The sequence below is a fragment of the Haemaphysalis longicornis genome, unplaced genomic scaffold, assembly GCF_048455015.1.
Source record: "Haemaphysalis longicornis isolate Haplotype H1 unplaced genomic scaffold, Haemaphysalis longicornis Haplotype H1 scaffold_3, whole genome shotgun sequence".
NCBI lineage: Eukaryota > Metazoa > Arthropoda > Arachnida > Ixodida > Ixodidae > Haemaphysalis > Haemaphysalis longicornis.
Genome location: NW_027526335.1, coordinates 43,780,880 through 43,808,499, shown reverse-complemented (window position 1 = coordinate 43,808,499; position 27,620 = coordinate 43,780,880). Strand labels below are relative to the sequence as shown.

At 46.0% G+C, this 27,620-nt stretch overlaps 3 protein-coding genes across 5 annotated transcripts in view; 2 read left to right on the top strand and 1 right to left on the bottom strand.

Annotated features, from left to right (window-relative positions):
* The first annotated feature begins 1,198 nt into the window (after positions 1-1,198).
* On the top strand, positions 1,199-9,264 carry Kr-h2 (transmembrane protein 33-containing Krueppel homolog 2). 3 transcript variants are annotated; one of them, XM_077703007.1, is made up of 8 exons: positions 1,199-1,383; positions 1,615-1,732; positions 1,835-1,929; positions 2,014-2,198; positions 3,354-3,421; positions 3,502-3,635; positions 4,346-4,429; positions 8,554-9,264. In XM_077703007.1, exons 2-8 carry the CDS (start codon positions 1,670-1,672, stop codon positions 8,684-8,686), a joined length of 762 nt encoding a protein of 253 aa, XP_077559133.1. In that variant the 5' UTR covers positions 1,199-1,383; positions 1,615-1,669; the 3' UTR covers positions 8,687-9,264. The 3 variants fall into 3 exon arrangements, with proteins under 3 accessions (XP_077559133.1, XP_077559132.1, XP_077559131.1); XM_077703006.1 differs by having other exon boundaries at positions 1,201-1,383; positions 1,584-1,732; XM_077703005.1 differs by lacking the exon at positions 1,199-1,383 and adding an exon at positions 1,467-1,485 and having other exon boundaries at positions 1,584-1,732.
* LOC144175199 (uncharacterized) lies at positions 8,862-13,026 on the bottom strand. The gene is made up of 5 exons (XM_077704302.1): positions 12,781-13,026; positions 10,513-10,580; positions 10,355-10,450; positions 10,182-10,274; positions 8,862-8,870 (listed from the first exon to the last, which is right to left on the bottom strand). The coding sequence occupies exons 1-5, from the start codon at positions 12,884-12,886 to the stop codon at positions 8,862-8,864; spliced, it is 372 nt and encodes a 123-aa protein (XP_077560428.1). The 5' UTR covers positions 12,887-13,026.
* A 393-nt stretch (positions 13,027-13,419) lies between these two features.
* Positions 13,420-27,620, top strand: part of Dis3 (exosome complex exonuclease RRP44-like protein Dis3) — a 47,416-nt gene continuing 33,215 nt past the window's right edge. The window contains exons 1-12 of the mRNA XM_077703004.1: positions 13,420-13,790; positions 15,037-15,194; positions 15,267-15,445; positions 16,743-16,822; positions 16,979-17,143; positions 18,829-18,969; positions 19,211-19,345; positions 21,057-21,194; positions 21,824-21,970; positions 24,865-24,981; positions 26,799-26,900; positions 26,988-27,052. Of these exons, the coding sequence (XP_077559130.1) occupies positions 13,572-13,790; positions 15,037-15,194; positions 15,267-15,445; positions 16,743-16,822; positions 16,979-17,143; positions 18,829-18,969; positions 19,211-19,345; positions 21,057-21,194; positions 21,824-21,970; positions 24,865-24,981; positions 26,799-26,900; positions 26,988-27,052 (1,646 nt within the window). The 5' untranslated portion in view covers positions 13,420-13,571. The remainder of the gene's footprint in view (positions 13,791-15,036; positions 15,195-15,266; positions 15,446-16,742; positions 16,823-16,978; positions 17,144-18,828; positions 18,970-19,210; positions 19,346-21,056; positions 21,195-21,823; positions 21,971-24,864; positions 24,982-26,798; positions 26,901-26,987; positions 27,053-27,620) is intronic.

Sequence of the window (27,620 nt, the reverse complement as noted above, 5' to 3'; positions counted from 1 at the left end):
CCCTCATAACTTCGGCTCGTATTCGTAGGCTGTGCTTATTTCAAAGTATGCCTGATTCTGCTTACGAAGACTGGAAACTCGAGCACCTCCGGTACTCATGGAAGTGCAGTTTCAGCCAGTCGCGAGCTTGTGAAGTCACCCTCACTAGCTTTCGCTGTCGTTTGCCAAATTAAAATTATTACTTGCACCGGTCTAATCTGGCCCCGTCGCCGCTATGCGCTGTCTGCAAAGAACCAGAAACGATCGACCATTTCCTCTTCTCCTGCCGACGGTTCTCCTCTATAAGACGAAGATACTTAGAAAGTATACATGCATCTGGCTAAACCTCCCGCTGTCTGCTACACTTATTTTGTCATTCGGGGCGAAGGAACTGGGATTCTTCCACGGGGATCTTCACAGTGCGTTGCACTCTTCATCCTGGAATCAGGCCGTCTGCCGTGCTAGACATCATTGCTGGATTCCCCTGTCAAGTATATGCGCGCCTAGCTCACTGCTTCGTCTGTACCACATTCTTTCTTCGTGTTTCTTACTTCCAATTTTCATTCAATGATGTTCGTTTTCACCTTTTTTTTATTTCTTTCTCTAATCTCCTTACTATTATTTCTGTAGTCATCTACTGCTAATCCATTCTAATATTTAATATTTTTCTTTCCCTACAAAAATTACATAATTTCTTTCGGTAAGGCGCCCATTTCCTGGCCAATTCCCCTGAGTGGGTACGCGCCATTTCATTGGTACCACCACCACCACCATCTTCGCGACGCGTAGCTGCAGCCAACGTTATTAGATCCTTGGCTGCAGCAAATCCTCCCTGTTCTGTGCTGCAGCTGTGGTGGCTGTGGTAGGTTGGACAAATCCTTCAACGTTTTTCTGCGTTGAATAAAAAACTGTATTAGTCATGATCACACGCTGCTGTAAAGGCGCGTGTTCTAGAGCTCGGTATATGCGGTACATGTCTGTACCCATAAAATAAGGAACGCTTTTCTTTCCTCCATGTCTGTACGATAAAACGCTTACGCATCAAACCATGCATCAAGCGCACCTGTCGCGTCGGCACAGGTTGAGCGCAACGCATTGTTCATCGTTTTATTTTTTTATTTCCCTATTCCAACACAGCTGCTTGTACAGCCAGACAGCAAAACTCGTGTCTCCTTGTGGCGACAATGATGTTTTTCAAAAACGCGCCACGATCTTCGACCTCTTCGAATCCGCGGTTACTAGCCGGAAACGCCGGAAACGCGCTGTAGTCTGGCTACACTGAGATCAAAATTCGTGTGCCAGTAAAGAGATTTGTGATGCAGCGAAATCTTTGCTCCAAGTACGGAAATGTTGACCACGTTCTAAGCCTCAAGTCTTACTGAAATAGTCGTCCGTCTCGGTTCGGTATGTGTGTCAGAACATTTTCTTCGAATGCACTGTCAACTAGTGCTAAAGCGCAGCTATTTCTGTTCACTCATGCCTCACCTAAACTGTTGATACGCAAAAGTACGATTTTTGCTTTCGTCTCTCTAAGCAAAAAGAAAGGCATTACTGCATAGAACGACGCTCTGGATAAAGTTAGCTCGAAATATTCTCCGTTACAGAGCGCGCTGAACAGCCTTCGGAACATTCCAGAAATTGGCTTCCTCAGGCCGGTGTTCTTCGGCTAGACCTACTTACCTGTGACAAAATGGGGGACGAAAACACGGAAAGGTCGACATCGGCCACTCCTCGTGGATTATCAGAAGTCATCGTGAGTGCCAACTTTCTGACTTCACTCGTGCGTTTACCCCTCGGTAAACCGCAGTTCCCCCCTACAAGCGTTATCCGACTCGTGTATGGTGCTTGCTTTCAGAACCACATGACCATCCACAAGATAGAAAGCCTGCTATGGATTACACGCATGTGTTCGGTGCTGTTTACACTGCTCTACATCGTCCCCGTGCTGGAGTAAGTCGACGTCTAAGGGGCTTTTTCCTCTCGAAAAAAGCGGCCTTTCTTTACTTAAGAAGTGTATTTTTCTCGTTATTCCAGCGGAAACCCGTACAGCTGCTACCAGCGAGCTCTAATAAGCAACGCTGCCACAAGCGCCCTCAGGTTACACCAGCGCATGCCGAGCATTCAGCTCTCGCGCATGTTCCTGAGCCAACTTCTGATCGAGGACAGCTGCCACTACCTCTTCTACTCCCTCATCTTCCTCTTTGCACAGCCAATGACGTGTATCCTTGAAAAAGTGTTTGTCTAGCCCCGAAGCAAAGAATTGAATCACTCTGCGTTCGCTCGTATGCTACACATTTCTACGCTTGGTGGGAGCAAAAGCTTCTATTGAGATTCCTAGCTGGAATTATTGGCAATTTAGAGGTATAGGTTTCTGATTTCGTTTTAAAGGAACCATGAAGACGGAAGTGCAACTTTGCTTTGTATGAGAGATTGAGCATTTAATGCCTTCGTCAGTTTTGTGTGGGAGAAAGTGGGGCGTCGATTACAGAAAAATCTTCGTTTAGAGGAAAGATTTGAAATTATTCTCTTCCCAACCCTTACCATGTGGTGAAATTCTTTCGTGATAGTCATGGGGGAGCTCATAGATGGTCAGTGTGCTGAGCACACGACAAGTGACATAGCTGGGCAGGAGCTGAAAATCGGGATATGGCCACAGTGGCTACTTTTAAGGTGGAGGCAAAAAGCGAAACTGCCTGTGTGTCGATATTTCAGCGCATGCTAAAGATCACTAGGCGGTCAAAATTAATCTGGAGCCCTTCACTACGCCATACCTGATGGCCCAAATGTAGCTTTGGTGCATTAAAATCCCCCCCCCCCCCCCCCCCTCCTAAAGTCGGCGTATTGGCGTTCAACCTCTGTAGCAGTGTGATGATGAACCTATAATTAAACATCTAGACCCCAGTTAAGCCCTCAGTGTTTTAATAAAACAGGCGACCCGAGTTAGATATTTTATTTGCTTTCGACCTCATGTGGCTTGAGTAGATTCAGCGTCGCTTTCATGTCGTCATTACAAGAGCCACACAGAAAGGGCGCCACATCCTTGCCGATCTTTCACCTGTTTTTAAAAGCATCAGCCAATACGTACAGGTGGATGGATGATGTCGCCTGGTAACTTCATTCAGTGATTGTGAGAAATGCCTACAGGAACTACATCCCTTTCTTTGTTTTTTTATGGTTATCATGTGCAGTTTGCACATCTTGCACATAACCTGTTGTATGTGTTATTACACTGGGGTAAATTTTTGGTCAAAAAGTTAAGTGTCGTCTTCATGGTTTCTCCAAGTTGCTTCCATTGCAGGACCCATGCCTTGTCGTGAAACTTATCATAAGTACGTTGTCATCGTGTAAGCCTTGACTCAAAAGCTGCCATGCAGTGGTGCTTCTGCCGGTGTTCCTTTTCTCCCTGCTGCACTCTGCAAGCTTTTCGTTGACCCTGCTTGACGTGAGTATCCAGTCTGGGCTTTCTCTTCATCGAACATGGTTGGTAGTGAAACCACCTGAACTTGTGCATTCCATATGCAGAAGTTCGGGGGCCGTTCTGGCTTCCTTGGGACGTGGCTGGTGAACCTCCTGGAACACCAGGGCAGGAACATCCTCCGTCTTGTGGCATTCACTGAAATCTTCCTCATGCCGCTCACCATCTTCAGTGTCCTCTCGTAAGTGCTGAGAATTGCTTTCTCTGGTGCATATTTTTGCTTTAAATTGAACAAAGAGAACTGGTCCTGTGAACAAAAAAAAAAAAAGAAAACCACAAATTTCATGATTTCCTAGTGGCAAAGGTGGCTCAGCATGACCTTGCAGAATGATAGCATTGATGATTCGCAGCTGTTTGTATATTTAAAGTGCAGAGCACTTTAGGGGCTCGCCTTGTTGTCATAGCTCGCTCACTGGACCCAAGTAGAGCCACATAGCGTTCCGGTCGTAGTGGCTGTCGTCGCGGCGTAAGTCAGAGGCTTCGAAAGCCAAGCAGTTTATATAGTCATGAGCGTTAGAAACTCGTAAACCGCTGGCGCTTGTCTTACATCTCCCCGTTGTGTAGTGCAAAGGAAACTGCAGGTACATTTGAGGCAAAATATACGCAATTAACCGGCAGTGCTTGCTATCTTTTAGTTAGGAATGCTCATTGGGTTGGTTTTTTCAATAGTCAGCGAAAAAAAAAGTGGCAGTTCTACACTGGCACGTGCGGGAGGAAAAGCAAGCACAAAAAGAACAGAACCCCCGCTGGCACAGTTTCAGCCAGGGGGCGCGTGAGCACTGCGAAGGCGGTGAGCCGATAACGGTGCTACAGCCAATTATGGCGAATCACTGCTCTGCACTTCTGACAGCTTTCACATTGAGTGGAACGGCTTTAATTCTTTTGTTGCAGTGGACGTAGCAGCTTGCTGACACCGTTTGTCTACTACCGCTTCCTGAGCTTGCGATACGCATCTCGTCGCAATCCCTACACTAGGCAAGTACAGTCCCCATTTCTGTTGGTCTTCTTTTTGCATTGGTGCCTCCTTTTTGATGAGGTGTAACAAAACATAATCCTGCATTAAAGTCTTGGATTGAATTGGGCCAATATTTCTGCACTCTGCTGCATCACATGAACATGTTACGAAAGCTGCCATCCAAATTATATTGAGACTCCCACCCAGATTTTTGTCTCCTCTTGCTCACAGAATGCGTGCTACTCGGCAGTATAAATTTTCCAAGTAGGGGTGCCACAATATGCTGCAGTGTAGTTCTGTGTGCTGTTTTGCCTGTCGCTCAAGGCTTTTCGAAGTTCTCTTTGTTATCATGTCCTAGCATTCCACAAACATACCTACGAACTTGAAAATCTGGGGAAAGTTGCAATGTAACAGTTGTTTGTGAAGAGCATTATGTGTGGAGAGCCAACGCGTTCTGGGCATGCTTTTCAAATTAGATGAAAGGAAAAAGTTTTGCAGCTTTACAGAAAGTAATAATGACAACAAATGAAGAAGAAAAGGGAGTAAAGTGAGAATAGCAAAAATTTATAAATCGTGTATATATTCTTATGGAATCCTTTGACGCTTAGGGATAAGGGTGCGAACATGGTTTAGAGGCCGTTTTTGCAATTTCGTTAACTTTGGTGTACCTCTACTAAGAGGTTGCCCATCCGATTAAGCTGAAATCTTTAGAGGTTATTGACAGTGAGATGCTTGAATGGTGCCTGCGGCACCTGATGTCAGTGTTGGCGTCTGCTTCACTCCGCTTGTGAGGGGCAGCTTGCCTGTGCTAGATATCGCCAGTTTTGATTGATTAGGGCAGGGTTCGGTAACCTTTTGTGGGGGAGGGCCGAGTTGCATGAAGCCGACACGGCTGAGGGCCAGACGGGAAATGGGGTGTTGGGGTCCCGAGAGGGGGAGAGGGGCTTTGCAGGCAACAAGAATTTCAGCGAATTGACGAGAATATTTGACAATAATAGACTTCACACGTAGACAGTGGCTGCCTGTGAAGATGGGGGACAATGGCAACTGGAAGCGATCCATTCTCTGTTCTGTCTCCTGATAGGAACTGGCAAGGGAAGGGATGGGAGTTCTCACAACGGGCTGGGGGCCGCATGTGGCCCGCAGGCGGCAGGTTGCCGGCCCCTGCTTTAGTGCATTAAAAAGCGCATTTCCAGTAATTCAGTTACTTTGTCACCTGATAATTATTCAAAATGCGTAGGCTTCCATAAAATATTTTTAAGATGCTCTTATGGAGGGAGGCTCAACAGTCTGTAATGCTATGCACCAAGCAGCAGCCCCCTACACGCGCATTGCACAGCAGGAAATTAAATGGCGGTCTTCTATTTTTTTTTTGCATTGTTGTTGACCTGAATGCTTCTTTTCTGTGCCCACCGCCTTAATTTTTCTGCATCGTCACCAACGTCTTATTAGGAGGTTTGGAGATGTTTGGGACCCTCACACAGTTTGTGTGGATATTTTCTTCAGGCTGTATGGCATACAGTACCTTCTTCACAAATTGGCTTCCGGACTTTTGTTATGGCTGCGTGCAAGAAGGTGCACGTCCGCAGCATGTGCTGTTTATGCACATGCAAATACAGTGAGAAGGTTAGTGCTGCACCACCGCGAAACGGCGCAGCCAATGTTGTCCAGAGTACTCAAAGGCGGCTGTTGTGCCCCGAGTTCCTATTGTAACCATCGTTATCATAACGAACTGACTTTCAACTAACGGTTATGGCATGATTACGGTGTTGAAGGCTTTGATATACCCTCTAACGAACACAATAAATAGTATGCGTACTGGTTTCCAGTATAACAATAATCAAAGCCGATGAATACATCCAAGCAGCTCTTTATTATTTTCCAACCCTTTCAGGCGTAAAGAACAAATCCTGGCCTACTTGGGATGATGTTCCATGAATTGAAGAAAATTGCTCCTACTCTCTATCTAGTGTAGCTTCACTATAACGCATATCTGAATATGAGGAAGATATGGCTTTGGGAAATGTACCATAATTATTCCTTCAGGTCTGAAAAAACAGTCTTACTGTATTTTTACCATAAACGTGATTAGCATGCATGCGTATGCATGCATGCATGCGTATGCATGCATGCATGTGTATGCATGTGTACGTGTGGTGGAAACATGTTATGGCAACGCACCTGTAGAAATGGTGGAAACCGACTAGCACTAGCTCCTCTCTGTGCTGATTTTTTACACTCTGTACTGACTTTTTACAAGGACAGAAAAGTACTAATGAAAAATGGGTGTGTCATCCCCAAGTCTCTAGATTTGGTTTACACCTTCAAATACCCGACGAGGTTGAAACCACGATTGATTTGTGGATGAAGTGCTTACGGCGCGGTGCCCTGTTTACGAGCACAGCCTTTGAGCTTGAACCGGCTAAGTTAATGGGAGTGATTGCTAACTTTTTGCTCAATAAGCCTCCATACTGGTTAGAAGCCTGGTATAAAACCAGCAGGTGCCTACACACACAGTAGGTTATTTGGAACTCAACCTACATTTTTTGTGTCCCATAGTGTGCATGTCGGCATACTGTCATGCCATGACAACATATAGGGATGGGATGCAATACTTTAAAGCGTTCGGCAAGGTTGCGAAAACTATTTTACCATCTGCTTACATTCATTAGGCGCATTTTCGCGATATAGCCAGGTATCAGAAAGCAAAACCATGGCATTTATAGTAGGTGTCGTGGCATCTTCATCGCTCTATGCTTGCTCCGTGATGTTGCTACCGCTGTCACGCCACTTCAAAATGTGCGTGGTAGTGACATTGAGCAGAGACCTGACAAACAGTGCTTTACTAACTTGTGGGTGCTGAGCCCAGGTCCCTCTGCATTCGAAATGGGAATGGAGTTTTGTGGTTTCTTTGGAGGTCCAGAAGGCGGAAAAGGAATTCATCATGACTTCCAGCTGCAGAGCCATGTCACGTGTTCCTTAACAGTGGTGCCGCTTTAAACCCTGGCCGTTTTCGACCCTGGGGCTGTGTATGGGTGTGGACCCCAATAAGACGTCAAGGGCTGTTGGGAAAATTTATGAAGCTTTACTTCGGTTTCTGCTGGGTTCTCCAACAACAAGTGACATTACTTGCACCGTGATTCCAGATGACTGTACTTCGACCAGACGGCGTCACTTGCGACCGGACGTAGTGCGCACGAAGCCTTATTTTTTCAAGGACATAACACATATGCGCTGGTTATCCGTATGTCCACACAAGCATCATCCTTTGGAGGGGGGTAAATGTTGCGTGTTCGTGTTCCTTAACACCGGCGCCAAGAGGCGACGCTGGCGACAAAGCAGTAGTTCAGTGCGTAAGTGTCTTGCGCGAGAACGAGGCGGCTCAAGTCGGGCAAAGAAAAAGTAGTGTGCGTTTTCTCGGATCATCATCATTCACAGCTCTGGCGCTTGCGCCTGGAACACTGTGCCTGAGCTCTCCCGAAAAGGCTCCAGCTGCCCCTACTCATCTGGTCTTTGTCTTCAAGTGCCCCGGCTCAACAGCGGCGTGTTTGTAGCATGCAGCAATATATTCACACGTAGATAAATACCTTTCTGAGGTTATTCAGAGGGTAATCGGGCCTAGTCCTAAAACCACATTGCACACATGGCATTTTGCACACATACACCCGTACGTTTGGGATTTTACATTTTTACATTGCACTCATATGCTTGGGATCTTATTTAAACTAACAAGTGTAGCACCTACTGTGCGGCTGTATTTTTTTAATTTGCACCAGGGTCCTGCAAGTCACTCAGTTGCATTGCATAACTCTTGTTAAACATTTTGTAGTGTGTTGCGCTTCTATGTGCTCACAGAAAGCAGGGGGACTGAAGATAAGTGAAGCAGATGAAAATTTTGGGAACTTCCTGTATCCCTTATCTGCTATTGTTTATTGCTTCTTCAATTGACAGCTCACCTTTAAGAGCTAAAGTAAGGACCATGTTTTTTTTTTGAAACTCAACGTACCTAATCTACAAGCATCAGCTGGTGAACTTTAGGTTTCCCTGCTTCTGAGCATTCAAGAACTTTCTCTCTCTCTCTCTGGCCTGTCACCCCAACAGCACGGTCTTTTTTCCTCCTCCCTCTCGACCCCCTACACCACAGGACCGTCTTTCACGAGCTGCGCCTGGTGACCGACCACTACGCATCGAGGCCCGGATGTCCGATGTTCGTGCGGAACATCCTCTACCGCACAGTAAACCTGCTGTCCCAGCTGGCGCCACCGGTCCCGCAGTAACCAGAGTTCGGTCGGCAGACCGCCAAGCGAGTGGCTGAGGAGTGGTGCGGCCCCTGTGTGTTGTGCAGCCTGTGAAACAGCAGCATCGAACCATGCGTGCGGCAGTGTGGGAGTTATGCAACTGTTGTGGGCCTTTCCATTGTCCTTTATTTGGTCTTGTGCGTGTCGTTACTCTTCAGCACAGCTGCGGGGAGGAGGAAAATAAAGAAAAGCACCGTCAGTCTCTCTTTTGCAGCCGCCTATGCGTGTAGATTATAGCTCTTCCTGTCAAATCCTGCTTAATTTTGTGTTACTGTGATGAATGTCGTTTAGTCTACTTTTTGTTCTGTCGGCAAAAGAGGAATTTTGTGGTCGTGACACATTATTTTATTTGGGAGCCTGTTGGTTGAGGAATGTCCGGATGGCGAAAACGAGTCAAAAGTACGTAGAGTAAAGAACAAGTGCTTCGGCTCAGGTAATCCCAAATCGGACAATTACTGCCTTTACTGCTGGCGAATTGTGTGGAAAGGTGCGTGAAAGTGGCCCTGTAAATTTTTCTTTCGTGTGAGAAGTTTTGTTAATAAAGTTTCTAAAAACCACTTTTGGCTTTTGTTAGGCCCCCTTGCCAGTTCTTTGTCTCTGTAAATCTATTTTACAGGGAACAGAGCTTTGTTTTCTGTAAAATAGAGGAATTAATTTGGGTTACACAGTTTATCTCTGCTGCTCCCTTGCCTCAAGTGTTTACCGTATTTACTCACGTAATGATCGCACTCCTGAAGTTTGTCGTTAAAGTTTGATTTTTTTATTTCCCGCGCAATGAACGCACCCTCAACTAGCCGCAGCAATATGTCGCATGTGTGCCAAGTCTAGCTGATGATGGTCGTGCATACTTCTGTTTCCTTCCCTTTCAAAGTTGACATAGCTACGTTATTGTGGCAGACTTGCCGATATTAGTGATATCGGCAAACATGCGTTCAATATTGATGAGGAAGAAACCCACTAAATGCACTTAATGTACTCGCGAGACAAAGAAAAAAAAACGAGCTCAGGTTGCTGCGTCGGCAGCCATGTCTGTTTTGATGTCCTGCACTGTGATAGTGGCAGCCACTTATCGATCGAACTGTTGTCACCTCGCAGCAAACTTGTTCCGGTGTATTCGGTAATTCATGAAAATGCTGCATTTTGTATCAATTTGCAGAGTGGCTGGCGGCGGTGTTTGTAGTTTTTATTGTTTCTTTTATTTTTTATTGTGTTCATGAGACCTATCGTAGATATTTTGACCCACAACTTGTGTGCGTTTTCTGTGCTCAAAAAGTGTTTGCGAAAACTCTACCCGGCGTAATGGACGCACCCCTAAATTTGCATCAATTTTCCCGAAAAGAAAGTGCGATCATAACGCGAGTAATTACATCTTGAAATTTTACACATCACTGTAGGTCTTTTGTTTATAAGCACAGATCAACTTATCATTGGTGAAATGGGCGATATGATGAGTACACCTTAGAAAGAATGTTACCTGGGCGTATTTTGTAACTTCATCAACGGTCCAATCGCGGCCACCTTGACTGTCAGCCTGGTCATCCACACAATCGTAAACGCGGTCCATTTTCTGTGAAGAAGGAAGGACATTGGCCAAGCATTCACTCAGGATTACATTTGATTCGCATCTCAAGCTGCTATAGGGCTTACCCTACTGTCATCGTCACAAAGCATGTCATAAAGTTGAAGATTGGCACTGCTAAGTCGGTACTGTCTTTGGAGGCACTCTGTCACGATAGCCTCTAGCTGGAAAAAAAAAGTGACCACTTGAGCCATATTACAAGTGCAGGAGGGGAGGTGAAACTTACTTCAATTTCCATTCGATCGCCAATACAGGTAATGGCCTCTTTTCTGTCGGCCACACCCTCGTATTTGCCTACAAAGAGAAAGCAGAGGATTTGAACTAGTGGCCGTGGATGTATGTTTGCATAAGGACTCAATAAATGTAGAAACCTAACAAAAATAACATGCTAAGCTGTGGCTAGCCACCTCCTAACGTTTTAGCTTGCACTAATTGCCATTAAGGCTTCAGTTTCTCAGTCATTGTCGTTCGTCTTTTTGCATGCACAATACACTTCGCATACACACTCCAAGTGGGCTTCAAACATTTTGCCATATGCGCGGCTGGAAACAAGCATTCCTACACACACCAAGGAATTACCTGTGTTAGCCAGTTGCTGTATAAGCCTGTCCCCTCTTAACTTTCGCTCGGAAGGCAGTTTATGTCCTTCACGTGCATTTTGCCTGCCTCTCACTGGGTGGGTCTGTTGTATGTTGTGTTAAAGGAGTACTGACACGAAATTTTTATGTTACGTTTTTTTCGCTGCTATGCGTGCCTACCAGCCCACTAATCATAAAATGACAGATTAGACAGTCGAGCGCAGCGTAAACATTCATTTACGGCGTCGTTTATTCGTGCCAGTTTCGGTTTCGACTGAAAAACGCCGAGCGGCCGCCATGACAGCATGTATAACATGACGTCACCATTCTTGCCGTATCGCTGACTCTCTGGAAGCGCGCGCGAGAGAGCGCACGCGCGCGCCCAGACCGGCCGAGGTTTTCGCCGTCCCCACAGGCCCGGGCAGCATGACGTCAGTCCCAAAACCATGACGTGTACACACGCCCGAGCAGCGCGCGCCAACCACAGCCAGCGCGTCGGCTTCGTCACGGGAGCCCCGACGTCGGCAGTTTGGGGCACGTAGCAGATGATGTCACGTCGACCCGCTCTGGGCTTTCTCGTGCGGGCGAAGATTAAAATGGATTTTAAATATGTTTCGCTGAACGGTTGCTGTTGAAACTTGCTGGGAGATATCTCCTGATAAAAAGGAAGCGTTTTATATAGTTATCTCAGCTTTGAAATTTCGTGTCAGTACTCCTTTAAAATAGGTGCCCATGTGGACTACTTTCACAGTCAATTCTTCAGCACTTCACTAGTTAAAAGGTTTTACTCAATCCCCCTGCCACCTTTCTTGTGAGCAAGTTCATTATAAGTTCAAACCACATTGGCTGTAAAGGTTCCTCATAAAGCTGCTGCTGTGTTCAAGCTGCAACCAACAGCACGTGTGCCAGCCTGCCCAATACCCCATGGCAATGGCACCTCACTGCTTACCTCATTCGCTTTTTGTGATGCTTACAAGTCCCAAAAAGCAGTGTTCGAAAATTTGACTCAACAGTACAGTCGAGTTAAATTTGCCCGTCAATAGCCTGTTGCCAATGGCCTGTTGCCAATGGGCCATTGATTTTGACTTTCAACTTCCTATTTATTCATAAAATTTTCTGAGCCTTTACTACCCATGGTGCTAAGGTTAGAAAGCGAAGACGCAGTTGAAGTACATGAACTGGAAGATTAAGCATTGTATGTACAAGTTGTGGTCATTGTGGACACAATGATCACCTGTGCTGGCAGGCAGCAAATTTTGCCATGTTTTGATGTGTGCCGCATACAGTGTGGCTCTGTGATTGTGGGACCCAGAATTGCCACAGACTCGGCACTCGAGCATTCATTTCTCGCGTATATTTTTGTGGTGTGGAGAATCCTTGCGCTACCTGTGGCGAGTCAGAGACTGTGAATCAAGGAGCCTCATTGTATAAATAGCTCTTATGATGTGCAAAATAGTTTTAATTAGTCCCAGGTTATTGCCGTTGCAAAGAAGGATGCATTACCATGACTGTGCTTCCACAGAAGGCTGCTATCTTTCTGAAACTGTTCAAGATCATCAAAAGTATTACACCATTACGAAGGGTACCTAGATGCACTCTAACAATGGTCTGAGCGTGAGGAATGGTGCAAAGAGGACGGCTGCATCACCTAAGCCAGCAAGCCCGCAACCATGAGTCGGCTGACCTCATCCCAAGCTCAAATTTTTGCTCAATCGATTGTTCCTGGAACAAGAAGCATGGCCATGATTTATGCACACATGTATATGGGCTACCGTTTCCTGCAGGTTGGAATCTCACTCGTGCGTAATCTGTTGGAGCTTGCGACGTATGTCTAGCTGAACTAGCTCACTTTCGCGCCCAGCTGGCGGAGCATGCACCACACAAGCGTGCCCCCGTTATTGGGTCTGCATACTAACGGCAGATGGTGGCCATGAGGTCGTCGAAGGGCAGCTCTTCCTCGCGTTGCTGGGCGTGGGTCCTCAGGGCGACCACGAGGACGAGCGTCGCCACGATTGACCTCATGTCGTCCAGCAGTAATGGTAGTGGTGGGGATAGTACGAGTCATACGGCTCACACCCACTCATGGGGGATTGGCCAAGGAGAAGATGCTCAGCGAAAGAAAATACGGGGACTCAAGACTACTCGCGGCGCAACTACAGCCGCTTTTATTCTACCCTTTTTTCATCCTTGGTTTGGTCTACCGTAATCCCCAAACGGCTATCGCATAATCTTTCAGCTGTTACAAGGTGAACATTAGAACTTGAATAACTTACTTCCGGCAGTGGTTAAATATTGCGCCACAAGTGACGCAGAGTTCTGATCGTCGCCTATTGGTTAACTGCTGTCACATACTGACGTCACAGTAAAGTCGTAATATATATTAGGATTGCTATTGCGTCACATAGTAACGCAAGGATTAAAACAAAATAGCTAACTCACCATGTTACTCACTTATTGCGAGTGTGATCGTGGTCACGTGGAAAGTGCATTGGAACCAGGTAGAGTTTAGGCGGAATGCTTGTGACGGCTAGGGTAGTATTTAGTTTGAGCATGGCTATGAGTACTCTAGCTATGAGCATAGTCGGCTTTGGCGTTCTCGATCAGTTTTAGCGTTTTTGTGTCTGCTTTTCAGAGAGATCACATGTTGCCGTTTGTTTTGTGTGTAATCTCCTTTCGTGTCTTGCAGTAAGTGCAGTAATTCGTGAACATGCTGACATCGAAGTCGTTTGTGAAGAAAACAAAGAAAGGAAACGTACTTAAAGTCGTCAGAGAACACTACTTGCGAGACGACATTTGGTGCGGATCTAAACTCTGTACAAAATGCAAACACGAAGATCCTAGCCTCTCATCGGCGCCCAAGAGTTCTAGTGACCTCTTCCCGTCGCCTCACTACGTTGTACCGGACACGAATGTAGTTTTGCATCAGGTTGGTTCGTATTAGCTATCCATGTGCGCTGTGTCGCGCGGCAAAGTATGATTTTCCCGCGCCTGCATGCTACTTTTGTCAAAGCGATTATAGAACCACTAAATAAGCGGTTATTTAGTGGCTTAAGCCACTACATAAAAGTTTTTATTTAGTGGCACCATGTCGTGCTAAACGCAAACCGAAAATAGCGATTATTGTATCCATGTACTGCCTTCACACAAATCACGTCTGGCACTCAGCGCGGTGCTTCACATGTTCAACTACTTCTTGCTTTCCGTACGCAAAAACGAACAGTTTTTTAAAGCAAGTGGGCATCTGATTCTGCTCTTCCTACTGCTTGAATTGACAGTTTTGATTAAGGCTATGGATCTCTTCACATCGTTATCGTTGGGCTGACCCCGTTGATTTTTTTTAAATGCAGTGAGAGTAGTGCTCGCTGTTTCTCCCGCGAAACCAACAGCTGTTACGGATTAATATTGTTCATGGGACTTAGTATTTTATTGGTGTGAGGGCCACAAGATGTTCACTGACAATCTGCTTGAAAAAGAGCAGTTCACTGCGGTTTATAGAAGCTTAATCGCCCCCTGCCGTGACCTGTGCTTGGCTTAAACCTAGGCCTTTGTAACTGACGGCTTTAGCACACTTCATTATGCAAAAAAAAAAATATTTGTACACACAGATGGGCACCAGTGAAAGCTTTATGTTCGTATATAGTAATCATCTTATACCCCTGTCACACGGGCACTTTCAGTCGGGATTGAAGCGAAGCGCAGTTGACTTTACGAGCGCTCTTAACACATCACCGCTGCTACATGGCCTGTTTCAATCCCAATCGAAAAGTTGCACGGGTTGCACTCACGTACGCCAGATGGCGGCAAAAATGTACTTTGCGGCCGGTGTCTGGTGACTTTGCATGGCCGTAGGTGTACGTAACTATATAAATGTTATCACACACTTATTTGGGTCAAGTTATTTGACACAATTTGTGGCGTTAGTTGAAGTCGCTAACTTCTGTGCCATTGCTCAGCGGGGACGAAAGTATGATTGCTTTCGTCTGATCGCGCTTGGAAACCTCAATCGCTCTTGGGGAACCAGGATTGAGTTCGAGCGGGATCGGGCTCGATCGCGATTGAAACTGGCCGTGTAGCAGTGCCTTATCCGGATTGAGCTCGATCCGGATCGACTTAATCCCGATTGAAAGTGCCCATGTGTCAGGGGTATTAAAGCACAGGAACAATCTTTACAGATTGACGTCCTGAAGGAAGATGTGTTCAAGAATGTGATCATTCTTCAAACCGTTCAGCAAGAACTGAGACATCGCCATTCCCCCGGGTACAATGCCATCCGTGAGATATTGGCAAACAAGGATCGACACTTCTATGTTTTCACCAATGAGCACCACAAGTATGTAGTGTCTTCCTGCACTTCCACTTGCATGCTTAGGCAGTGGTATGATATACCTTCCTGCCTTTATAGGGAGACGTACATTGAGCGTGAAGCTGGCGAAAGTGCGAATGATCGCAACGATCGTGCCATCCGCACAAGTGTCAATTGGTACTGCAAGCACTTGGCCAACAGAGTGGACATCGTGCTCTTGACCAATGATGAAGAAAATCGCTGCAAGGCACAGGAACAAGGCCTCAAAGCATGCACATGTAAGCAGCTATACAGGGTGTTACGACAGTATTTGAAACACTAAATTTTTTCCTGAGCGAACCGCCGCTTGGTTCGTGCTCAAACTTTACACGAAGGTCGCATTTTGTGGTCTATTTTGTTTGACAGCGGGAACAACAATGGTGCTTACCTATTTATTCTGAAAATAAATAACGATTTTCGCCTATGGGAAAATGGCAGCAGATTTGGACGTGCGAGCAGGTGCGAGCTGATCATGGAATGACAGTGCCACTTGGGGTATGCAGAGCGAAACGGACGATGGGGATTCACAGTGGGAAGGAGCCAAATGAGGTAGCAGATGATCAGAAAATCGCTTTTGTCCCTAGTTTATGATGATCACAAATATTTGCATAACAGCTGATACCAATCATAATAAAATATCCCCACGGTTCATCGTTGCCAATAATCGTTGGGTTTGTTTGCCATTTGGCTACTTCGTACTGTGGAAAGAGCCAAATGAGGTAGTAGACGGTCAGAAAACCTGCTTTCACATTTTCTGATCGTCTGCTACCCCATTTGGCTCCTTCCTGCCATGGAAGGAGAACGAATCCGCATCGTCCGTTTCGCTCTGCTTACCCCAGGTGGTGCCGTCGTTCCAAGATCAGCTTTGGCTGGCTCCGACGTCCATATCGGCCACCATTTTCCCATAGCTGAAACCAGGCAACTAGAAAGGCGGTACAAACAACGCACACAACCAGAAAATGCACAAAACTAATACGGTCCACTGATAAAATTGGCGAACTAAGGGCACTGCACTATAGTAATGTCCCTACAATCAAATAAGACAGGCCCGTGTCCTTCAAAAAGAGCACTAGGGCTTTTATAGCCTTTTGGGCCTGTGAGGGACAACGCCTTGTGTTTTTTACTTTTCTTTCTCTCATTTTCTTTTTTAATATGTACCGCTGTCCTTTCTTTCCCTTTCATTTCCCGTATCCCCTCCCCCCTGAGTAGGGTAGCCAACCGCACAGTATTCTAGTTAACCTCCCTGCCTTTCCTGTACTATTCCTTCCTTCCTTCCTTCCCATAGCTGAAAATCGTTTTTATTTATATTCAAAATAAACTGGTAAGTACCGTCGTTGTTCCTAGTGTCAAACAAAATGACCCCAAAATGTGACCTTCGTGTGAAGTTTGAGCGTGAACCGAGCAGCAGATTGCTCAGGAAAAAAATTTAAAGTGTTCCAATTATCATCGTAACACCTTGTATCTTGTATTGCTTTAACTGTACTGATGGCATTTGTTGTGCAGGAATAATAATTTGCTTGTTCATTTTCATTGCAGTAGCGGCATACGTTCGCAGCCTGAGGGACCATCCAGGTCTTTTGGATAAACTCGCAAAACTGGAGCTTGACGCATCAGCCGTAAGGGTTCTTGACTACCTCCCACTGAGCAAATATGAATTTAAAGCGTTGTGTTGCAATTAGCGCTGCGACGGGAGGCTTTGTGCTTAGCGATTTTTTGTTTCGCTCAAGGCATTCTATCACAGGGTCATGACTTGCCTTGATTATCTTCAACAGAAGGAGGCTGACAATCGTCGCGGTGTCTACCCCGAGCACCTGCCTCAATCGGAGCTACACCTGGGCATCAAAAGTGGCCGGTTTGAGCAGGGGAAATTTCAAGCTAGCAGGGATAACTACTTGGAGGGGAGTGTAGTCCTGGGTGATGATGAAGAGTCCCGCAGTGTAAGTGTCATGTCCTTGTTTGCTTTAATACAGCATGCGAACATTTCTTTTTTATTCCCACCGCTCAATTCATTTGCCATCTTAAAGGCCAACTGCACTCAAAATTTTGACCTCTTGAAAACACTATTTCCGTATAGTCTGCTGAAAAAGAAAGCTAGATGCAAAATACAACAGCTGAAATACGTTCGGGGATGCCGCAAGCGGCCAGCAGAAATCGGCGATTTTGAAAGTGAAATCGAGGAGAGCACAGCCATTAAAATGACGTTGCAGCCATTCTGCGAGCGGCCGGACGTTCGGCAGTTTGGGAGCAAGCCTGGGCGCAAGCTCTATGCGCGCACGGTGCAGCAAATGGGTGAAGCGCTCGCAGCAGAGCTTGACTGGTTCTCCATCTGCGTGGCTCGCCAGTGGAAGAAGCCCCAGACGGCCAGAGCGTCACAGGGGCATCACGGCTGTTTACGCGATCCGCCGGCAAATGCAGCGTGGGCTGCGGCGGAGCTTTTTTAAACGCTTCTGACTGATTAACAAGGAGTTTCACTGAGCTAGCACTTGTATCCCAGCTGATTTGGTGGTACTTACCACGCATTAAAAATAAATTTGGTCAAGGTGAAATTTGAGTGCAGTTTTTAAGGAGCCATAAAGCCAAAATACAACTTTGTTTTATTTGTAAGATTTGGTATTTTATAGTGCCCCCAGTGCTTGTGCCACAGCAAATGATGCTTTATGCACTGAGAAATTAAACATTTTAAGTCAAAATTTTTACTCTCTCATTAAATTGTGTGTTGTGTCAGTGTAAATTGTGTCAGTGATGACGCATCAAGGGCAGGTATTTAAAACGAATGTTAGTATGTTGACAAAGGCTGAAACGAAAGGTGTCTGGTTCTTTGCTTACTGTCCGCCTTCACAGGTGGCGCCACAATACCGCTCAGAAACCGCTGTCCGCACTTGCTCTATTTTTGACCGGTTGTGTACCTGGCTTACTTTTGTTACGGCTGATAGTAATCGTTTGTGAAAGATTGGATATGCCTCAACAAACAGGGTCACATAAGTGACGATGTCGCTTATGCCAGTTGGCCAGTGTCATGTCAGACAGGCTCAACGCGCCCGATGGCCATGCAGCTTCGGGCAGCATAGTGCGCGCCATATGCGCTGGCGCTACCATGTTTGTGTGCTTGTTCGTAACTTCCATTGTTTACCCTACCATTCTTATTGCTATAGAAAGGATGTGCACTAAATTTAAGCACAAATAGCTCGTTCTGCAAGCTTATAATCCGTTTTTAATTTGTGTTGGATTTTATTGGCCTCAGCCAATCGCAAAGAGCTGCCCATAATATGTCATAAGTTCAGTGCAGAAAAGTAGCTGGGGTGTCGCATGCCTATTCTCTGTTTTCCTCATTATATAGTGTATTTGAGTGAAGTTTGCATTAAAAGTGGTGTCAGTGGTATTCTAACAAGGCAATCTTTCGAATGAACCAAACTTGCATTTTGTCTTCATGGCCCCTTTAAAGCTGTCGGATAAGCGTATCAGCTGTGGCATTTATTTATGGCTATATGTATTTCCAATCAATCTTAAATACGCTGTGTATGCAAGTTCAAGGTCACATCTTGGCCTCTTTTCTTTTTCGCTACCTTACCTTACAATGTGCTTGAGGGAGTGCATGCACAAGTGTTGCCTTTGTTCATTGCAGGTGCTAATCCAAGGCAGGAGCAACCTAAACCGGGCTGTCCATGAGGATCAGGTTGTGGTGGAAATTTTTCCGGAAGATAAATGGTCTCTGCCATCCGGACTGGTTCTCGTGGACGAGACACAAGACGACGAGGACAAAACGGTCAGGCTCTGCCACGTTGCTCATGGCTCAGATCTGGTTGCCTTATCATACGGCTGGGAATGAAAAAAAAAAATGTATCTCGAAGCAATCGAGCAGAATTCTGTGAGCCTTTAAACCTGGGAATTGAGGCCTGACGAAATTGTTGAGTTAAAAAAATGTAATCAAAGAGAGTTGCATGTTTGTCATGCAGACTTTACATTTGTTTCACCTGGATTATAAGTTGACTTCTTTTTTCTACCAGGATGAAGAAGAGGAAGTGAAGCTAAACCCCATGCCAGCCAAATCAAAGCGGGTTCCAACTGGCCGTATTGTGGGGATCTTGAGACGCAAGTGGAGACCGTATTGTGGAATATTGGCGCCATCTAGCATCAAAGAGGTAGTATCTCTTGCATTCTTCACACCTTTTACAGCAGCCTTTTTAGTGCTAATGGGCGTTCTGTGAAATTTTTCTGTCTTCCCACGCATGCCTGGTATAGCAGGCAGTGACAAAGCACAATGTGCTAGCAAAGAGTGGCCCAAGAAAAACCTGTGGCAAATTGCTCACCATAGAATCTGTCTATTGATGCAGTGACTGGAAAACATCAGCTTTTTCTAATTGTAGCTCCGTTAAGTCATGTTTTATGCACTTAGGCCACCACCGTCCTCCGTACACACGACGCTGTCAGTGTGAGACGTTTTTAACCACCTAGACGAGGGACGGAAGGGTTCAGTTAGAGTGGTCATGGGAACAAGCACTTGGAAATTCCTCACCAGTGCTCCAGAAAGTGGCATGGGCAAATGCACGCGCAGGCAAAGAACAGGATTGGCTGGAATGCCACATATCTAGGTGACACACATCATACCTCTAGGATGGCTGGAGTACCAACACTGAAGTCTTCAAGGCACAATTAAGGCTGAATGTCTTCTTTTTAACTGAAAGACCACTCCTTTGAAAGATGTTTTGACTTCTGTTTCGTGGCAAGTGATGGTTTGTTTGTTTAGAAATGAGTCATAGAAGCTAGAATTTCTCCGCCTCTTGTTTCCATTCCATTCTTCTGTAACACAAAAGAATGTGTTAAGCATTGTGAACAGGGGCCACTTATGAAGTCATTCCAGCAAGGGAGTTGCTGCTGCTTAGAAGGAATAGAAAATACCTGTGTGGTTCCCCAGCATGTAGGCTGACAGCCGGGCAGGACACATTGCCGATTGCTGCAGTATTTTGGTTTTTGGGAATAGTTAACAGTAACAAGGGGCAGCAGCTTTTGTGCTTACCCACATAAATCATCTGGCCATATTAGAACAACAGTGCAAAACATTTGACTGAAATTGAAACAGATCTTGCCATCAGCAGTAGTGGGAGAAAACATGTGCCCAACAGAAGTTCCTGCATACATGAACATTTGCATGTCCCTGCCTTACTGATTATTTTTGAAAAATGCTGACAAGCTCCTCCAGTCTCATTGCACAATAGTAGATCAACTGTGATGTTCCAAATAGTAGTGTGGGAAAGTGTACATGGTGGCAATGCCTCTCACATATTTTTTTTTTGAATTTTCACATGCTTTTGACATCTTACGCTTTAATATGCACCTGCTGCTGCCACGGACAGCATATTTGCATTCACAGCGCTGTAGTCTACCGATTTAGGCCAGCTTGTTTCTTCACTTCAGGGTCCCTGTAACAAGAACACCCTCCAAGTCATGTGAGAATTTGCTTGGTTCACTTACCTTTGATGAGGGGTCTTCAATGAAACCAAACATGACTCTGTTATCCAGTTTTGATGACTAGATTCTGCGAAGTTTGAGAATCCCAAGTTGTGTGGGGTGCTATATTCTGTCCGAAGAACCTTCCTGGGGGTGTCGGGCCTCAATAATTTTCTGAGTCCCCAATTCCTAAATTATTTTTGCCTTTTTTCTCCTCTTTCCTCCTCCCCCTCTTTTTTTTACTTTTTTCCTCAAGTGCATTTTACCACGACCACCACCACCAAGACCACATTGTAAGTGTGGTGTGGGTTAGCAGTTCCTGTTCGTAAGGCAGTTTTGCCTGGCATTTTGAGGAGGGTGATGCATTTTGGAACGACGCTGAGCATTTTATCCTTTTCTTCTCAGGCTACTCGACACCTGTTTGTGCCTGCCGAGCGAAGAATCCCGAAGATACGCATTGAGACTCGGCAAGCGGAAACTCTCTGCCGGCAGCGCATTGTGGTCTCCATTGACAGCTGGCCAAAGGACTCGCGGTACCCGTTGGTGAGTGAAGACTTTCACTGGTGACGATGGCATCGGAAGTATGCCACTTTTAAAGTGGCACCATAGGGAAGGGGACAGAAAGTTGGGGATAGGGGATTGGGATGAAATGAGACCGTGGACGGTGGAGATATTGTTTTAGAAGAAAAGGTGAAAAGGACGGGGAATCGCTCCCACTGCATCTCTACTCCTCAAATTTGACTCTACTAACCACTGCTGGGTGACCTTTTGTGTCCATATGTAAATTTTGCTATCTTTTTTACTTAGAACATTTGGAACATTTACAAAAATCATTAGGCTTTTCATAAATGTTTAAGTTACAACAATATAAGGAGGCTTTTATTTGCAGTTTCACAATCTGCAGGTTCTCCCAAAGGTGTACTGCTTCCTTTGCAAGCAGTACACTTTCCTTTGCTGTAGTCCAGCATTTGTCTCACTGGCTGGATTCATTTGCCTGCTAACGTGTTTGTAAATAGACTGGTTTTGAAACTGTAAAGCAACGCACAGCCTTGAATTCGCAGGGCGTTAGTTGCCAAGGCTTGATCGAAGCCATGCTCTGGTGCCACTAATTCTTACCATTCGTTCTAATCACCTGCGTACCTTCATTCGTTCCTTTTTATTGTTTCCTTTAGGGTCACTTGGTGCGAGCTCTTGGGGATATCGGAGACAGAGCCACTGAGAACCAGGTGCTTTTGTTGGAGCACGACATCCCACATCAGTGCTTCTCACGGGCAGTGCTGGACTGCCTTCCATCTACGCCATGGGTCATTGGACCGAGGGTTGGTTGTTGCTGCCGTTGGCTAACCTTACGTGATGCAGTGCTTTTGATGATGCATTTGCCGGCGAAATGACGGCTCAGAGCACCCGTATGTAGTCGGCAGGAGTAGCTATAGCAGTTACTCTTAAATTAAGTCATTCCTCCTCCATGCACTGATGACAGTTGTGGTCAGGCTGCAAGCCTTCGTTAGTAAATGTCAAAGCATAACTTATGACAGACCCCAATAAAGTGGCAAGTGATTTTACAAGTTTCAGCAACTTTTCTGGTGGCAACAGTACAACTCTTACAAAGTTTATAAAACGAGCAGAAATAAAAATTTACCTGCACTTCAAGGGCTGGACGGGGTCGCATTGATTAGGTAGTTGAGTTGTGGAGCAAAAAGTACCAGTTTGCTAGCTGGATAAGCAGTGAAAGGGATTCCTGTGTTGATCTTTCCGGTTTACGAGGGCTAAAGGAGAGCGAGAGAAGTAAGAAGCTGTTCTGCTTAGTGTCCTATAGTTGTGATGTGATTTTAAACAGTGATTTTTGGAGGGGAGGGGGTACCCACCGCGGTGGCTCAGTGGCTAAGGTGTTGTGCTGCTGAGCACAAGGACGTGGATTCGATTCCTGGCTGCGGCGGCCACTTTTCTGATGAAGGCGAAAATCAAAAACGCCCGTGTGGTCGAGATTTTGGCACACGTAAAGATCCCCAGGTGGTCAAAATTAATCCGGAGCCCTCCACTACGGCGCGCCTCATCGCCTGTGAAGTGTCGGCACGTTAAACTCAACAATAAATCAATCAATCAATCAATTGGATTTTTGGGGGAGGAAAAAACTCAGCCATCAGGTTTGACAAATAAGTAGCACTTTTGTGCTTAATGCCTTTGGGGTTTTGTTTTGCTTCACCCTTTTTCCTTCCCCCCTCTGCACTGTAATAACTTTGCATCTTGTGACATGCATGTACTTGGTCACAAGCAACACTGCACTTAAAGTGTTGTGCAATATTGAACAGCTTTCTATGTGTGTTTCCTAGCAATTACTAAATAATGCTTGTGAGGATCAGTGTTCCTTAGGGACCTCGCTCACACTAAACCGCAGTGCCAGCTCAGCTGAATTGCACCATGGATCGCCTAGTGGCAAAGCGGACGCACGACACCGGAACGGCCACCGCCAACGTTTACTAGCATTCCGATAATGCTTGCTGGGTGCGTCGCTTGGTCCCGACAGGACCAACTGGTCAGGCCAGGAGAATGGTGCAAACGCCTGACAAGAGAAGGCACAGGGGAACAAATGTACCTACGTCTGCTCCGGTCGCCATCTCGTATCCAAAGGGCGCTTCCTTATGCCCGTGCAGCCGTACCAGCCCACCAGATAACCAGTCAAACCAGTCACTCTCATGGGAGTGAGCGCCGTGATGCACTTGCCCCACTGCTGGAGTGGGCGGGCGCTGAATGGGAGAGAGGAACCCCCCTCTCGCCTGCGCTGTGCGCCACGAGGCGTGGGGAATATGGTGGAAGTCCGTGGTTTTCACATGCTCTACAACATTTCTAACCGGAGAACATGTGGGATTCAGAGCCTTTTCTTGCACTTGGCGACACAAAGCACGTCGCCGACCACTTCACAGCCTTCTGGCATTGCTGTGCCTGCATGAAGGGTGGTCGTTAATATTGTCGCGAAGACAAGAACGATGCAGTTGTCTTGAGTGAGAAACACGTTTATTGGAGCGAACTTGTGCTCCCCTAACAACTCAAAAGAATACAGAGGCGGCGAAGCAGCGGTCAACAAAGTGACTTGCACAGGCGAGTGTCGTCGAATCGAATGCTCCGGCATCCGCACTGCAGGCTTTTTATCTTTCGGCGCGCGCGGTTCTCGAAACGTCGATTCACATCGAGAACATAGTAGATCCAAGAAGATTATTCTGGGCTGTTCACGTTAGATCGGAATGCTCTCCCTATCACGACAGATAACACATGCGGCACAGAAAGAAAGAATGGAACATGCGCTTCCCTTGGCGCAGAGATAACACAGACCGGCGCAGCCGGGCGGTAAAAGCAAAACACAAATAAACAAACCCAAGGTATGGTTCGCGGCAATATATACAGAGCAAAAATATGAACCGTAGGCCCAGCTTGTATGCTTTGTTCACATTTTGTTCGTCCTCACATTCTTCTCATGATGCTGGCAGGTAAATGTTACCAGAAAGCTTGGAGTAATCATGTGTTTGCCGTGTTCGCGTGATCAGCAACACGGGGTTAGTTTTCCAGCCACAGCGTCACATTGTGGAGACCAACGGGTGGGAAAGCATACATGTAATGCCACTTTAGCAGCTCATACGAGATGTCAGATTGGCTACTAGGCATAAGTTAGAAAGCCTCTTTACGGACATCCCTTCATAGTTAGATGTTGCCTTATGAGAGGAAACTACAACTTGGCGGCTGCTCCAGACGAATACCTACCCACATCCCACCCGCCTTCACCTCATCTTACCCACCCAACAACCTTCCCTTTGTGCTTACTGTCCCCAGCCTGGCACCCTATACCACATAGTATGGCCGTGCCAACACACTCCAGACTTGCCCCCACTTCCCAACCCCACCTTCGAGCAGGGGAGGGCTTCCCTGGCCTGCCCAGACCCGGATATCCAGCACGGACGGCCAGCCGAAGTCAAGGCATCCCGGACTAGGGATGCCTTCCCAGGGCGACGCCCACACATCAACCTCTGCTCAATAAATAAGATTACTTATTCTTTATCTCTCTCTCTCTCTCTCTCTCTCTGCCTTATGAGACAGAAAGACCCACATTGTCAGGCACATGCTGTTTTAGCTGGTGGGTAGTTTCACCGTGGGAAGTGTTTGAGCTTAGGCTGAGGTGTCCATTAATGCCCGCAATTTCCCCTCTGTTGTCCCCCTGGGCCAGGAGGAGCAGGGCCGCAAGGACCTTCGCCACCTGTGCATCTGCAGCGTGGACCCTCCTGGCTGCACGGATATCGACGACGCCTTACACTGCAGGGAACTGCCTAACCACAACTTTGAGGTGAGTGCTTGGGCTAAGATGTTCTAATGCTGCGTACTGTTTTGTACATGACCTCTGTGCCGACACCCCTACATCTTTTTGGGGTGGGAACGCGGTTGCCTTGTGGTGAGTTGTAGAGTACTGTCTACTTTGAGCTGAAGGCTAACTTCGACTTTCCGTAACTTTGGCACACCTTCCATAGCACAGGTCATTGAACTGATTATACAAGGGATTCTCGTGAATTGGTAGCTAAAGGGGCAAGTAAAACTTGCTCCGGTTATTGCAAGTTTCACTCAGCGTTCTAGTTGCAGAGTGGTACCAGCATCAAGTGCTAAAAACTCAGCCTCCTGCTCCAACTAAAGGGCTATCTGGAGTATCTGCAACTCTGTTTACTGAAGGAGCACTGTCCAGTCATCCACTAAGAAAGTAGTTTTGTAGTCGCGAAGCTGCTATTACATTCAATCAATCTCGGTCACCAAGAGTGAAAGGTCAGCAGCTGTACAGATTGCGGTCAACACAAAAAGCAGATTGATCACAAGATCACAAATAAAACAAAATTTCTCTGCTGTTTGGTACCCAGGAGGCCAGTGTGTGTTCTCAAGGTATTTTGTTTTATTGTTGACGGATGCTTTAAACGTGCGCAGCTAGTTGTGTGGTGCAGGAATTGCTTCCGTCGGTGGTTCCATGAGCTGCAAGTGAAAGAAACATGAGGCACATGGGCTGGCAGCACAATGAACAGAGTTTTTTGTTTGACAGGGACCATACATAAAATGTGCATTGCCATACAGTGACCAAAACACAAATTTATATAAGGGGTCGATGCAGAAGAAATAGGGGAAAAAGGAAATATTACCTTCTAGCTGAGATGTAAAGGGAGTGGAGGAATTGTGGGAAGGCCTGGAGGGAAGGCAAGGCAGGGTTCGCACATGTCCTTGAAAACCTTAAAAACCCTTGAATTTAGAAGTGTCAATTTCAAGGCCTGGAAAGTCCTGGAATTTTTAAATGGTCCTTGAAAACCCTTGATTTTTCCTGAGAGAATCAATGGCCCTGTTTTTTCACAAGAATTTAAAGTGTTTGTCATGGATTTTAGGTGTTAACAAATGTGAAGAAACATTGTAACAATCAAGTTTCAGTGTATTGCGTGAAATTACAAGTTTGGTGGATTTTCATTATTACAAGGCAACATTGGGAGCAGGCACTTGTCAATCCAATCCATATGACGACACAATCCAGTGAAAGCCAGCTTCTGTTCTCTCTCTTGCATCTTCCATCTAGTCTGTGGACGCTTGCTCATTGCATGTTTGCTGTGCCTCATACGCTCCATCTACGTTTGCTTTTACGTGCAAATGGTGGACAAGTACATAGTTCATCCTGCCTTGAAGCAACACTTGCTCGATTTAATTTCAGCTGGTACTCTTGCTGACAAAGCAGGAAATGCAGGCAACATTAACTAACTTTAGAAATCAAACAGCCTCAGCAAAACACAAAGAAAAAAGAAAAACCTCTAAATACCAGCCATGAAATAAAAAAAATAAAGCTGGGGGAGCATATACGAACCCATTAGCACCTATCTAAATGTGCACTAATGTGCTTAGGTATTGTGCAATAAAAAACGCTTGCATTGTGTTGGAAAAGTTATAAATAATCCCAGTCAAAACATTAGACGGGGACCTTGAAAATTGTTTTCTGGTCCTTGAAAGTCCTTGAAAACCCTTGAATTTTTGCTTTTGAAGCTTGTACGAACCCTGCAAGGGCATTTGGAAGAATGCTAATGGCATTGCATTGCACCGACAGTAGTCAGAGACGGCCTCTGCCTGACTTTCTCTTTTTAATCCTAGGTCGGAGTCCACATTGCCGACGTATCCTACTTTGTACGACCGGGGACAGCATTGGACCAAGAAGCAGCCAACAGGGGAACAACAGTTTACTTGGTGGATCAGGTGAACTGTGCCCTCAGTTTTGCGCGAAGATTGTCCTCGTGCATTGTGGGCCTGCTTAGCCTTGACTTGTGCTTGTGTGATTTACAGAGGATCGACATGGTTCCCGAATTGTTGAGCTCCGACCTGTGTTCCTTGCGTGGAGGAGAGGAAAGGTGAAATGGAAGGCAACTTTGAATAATGCATGTGTCTGCAAGAGAAATTTTGTTTCCTCTTTCAACGTGAATCTTTAGCTACCTTTTAGTCATTCAAACTGTGCCCATGCACTTGTTAGATCTATGCAGACCTATGTGTGTGCCATCCAAACAGGCCAGGTTGCAGCAGCGCTCATTGCTGGTATTTGCAGGTTCTGAACAACATTAGCATGAGGTAAAAGGAGTCTTTGGCATTGGCGCTTTATCACTTTCTCAAAAGCATCAAATTTCCTTTGCATTACCTACGGACTAACTGACCATTATACTTTTGCCAGCATAGTACATACATAAAAGCATTTAAACACAAACAAGAAAACCTTTGAAGTTGATTACCTGTTCATTTTTATAATGGAAGTCGTGGTGGAACCCTTACCATTTGAAGGGTTCCCCCATGCGCTTTGCAGTGCAGACCACTAAAGAGCCATTGCTGTCTTCATTCTTTTAATTTGTGTTTGTTTTAAACACAGTTGTAATTGTCTTAGTCTTCCTCGTACCATCCATGACTTCTTATAAAGTTTTGCTGCAATCC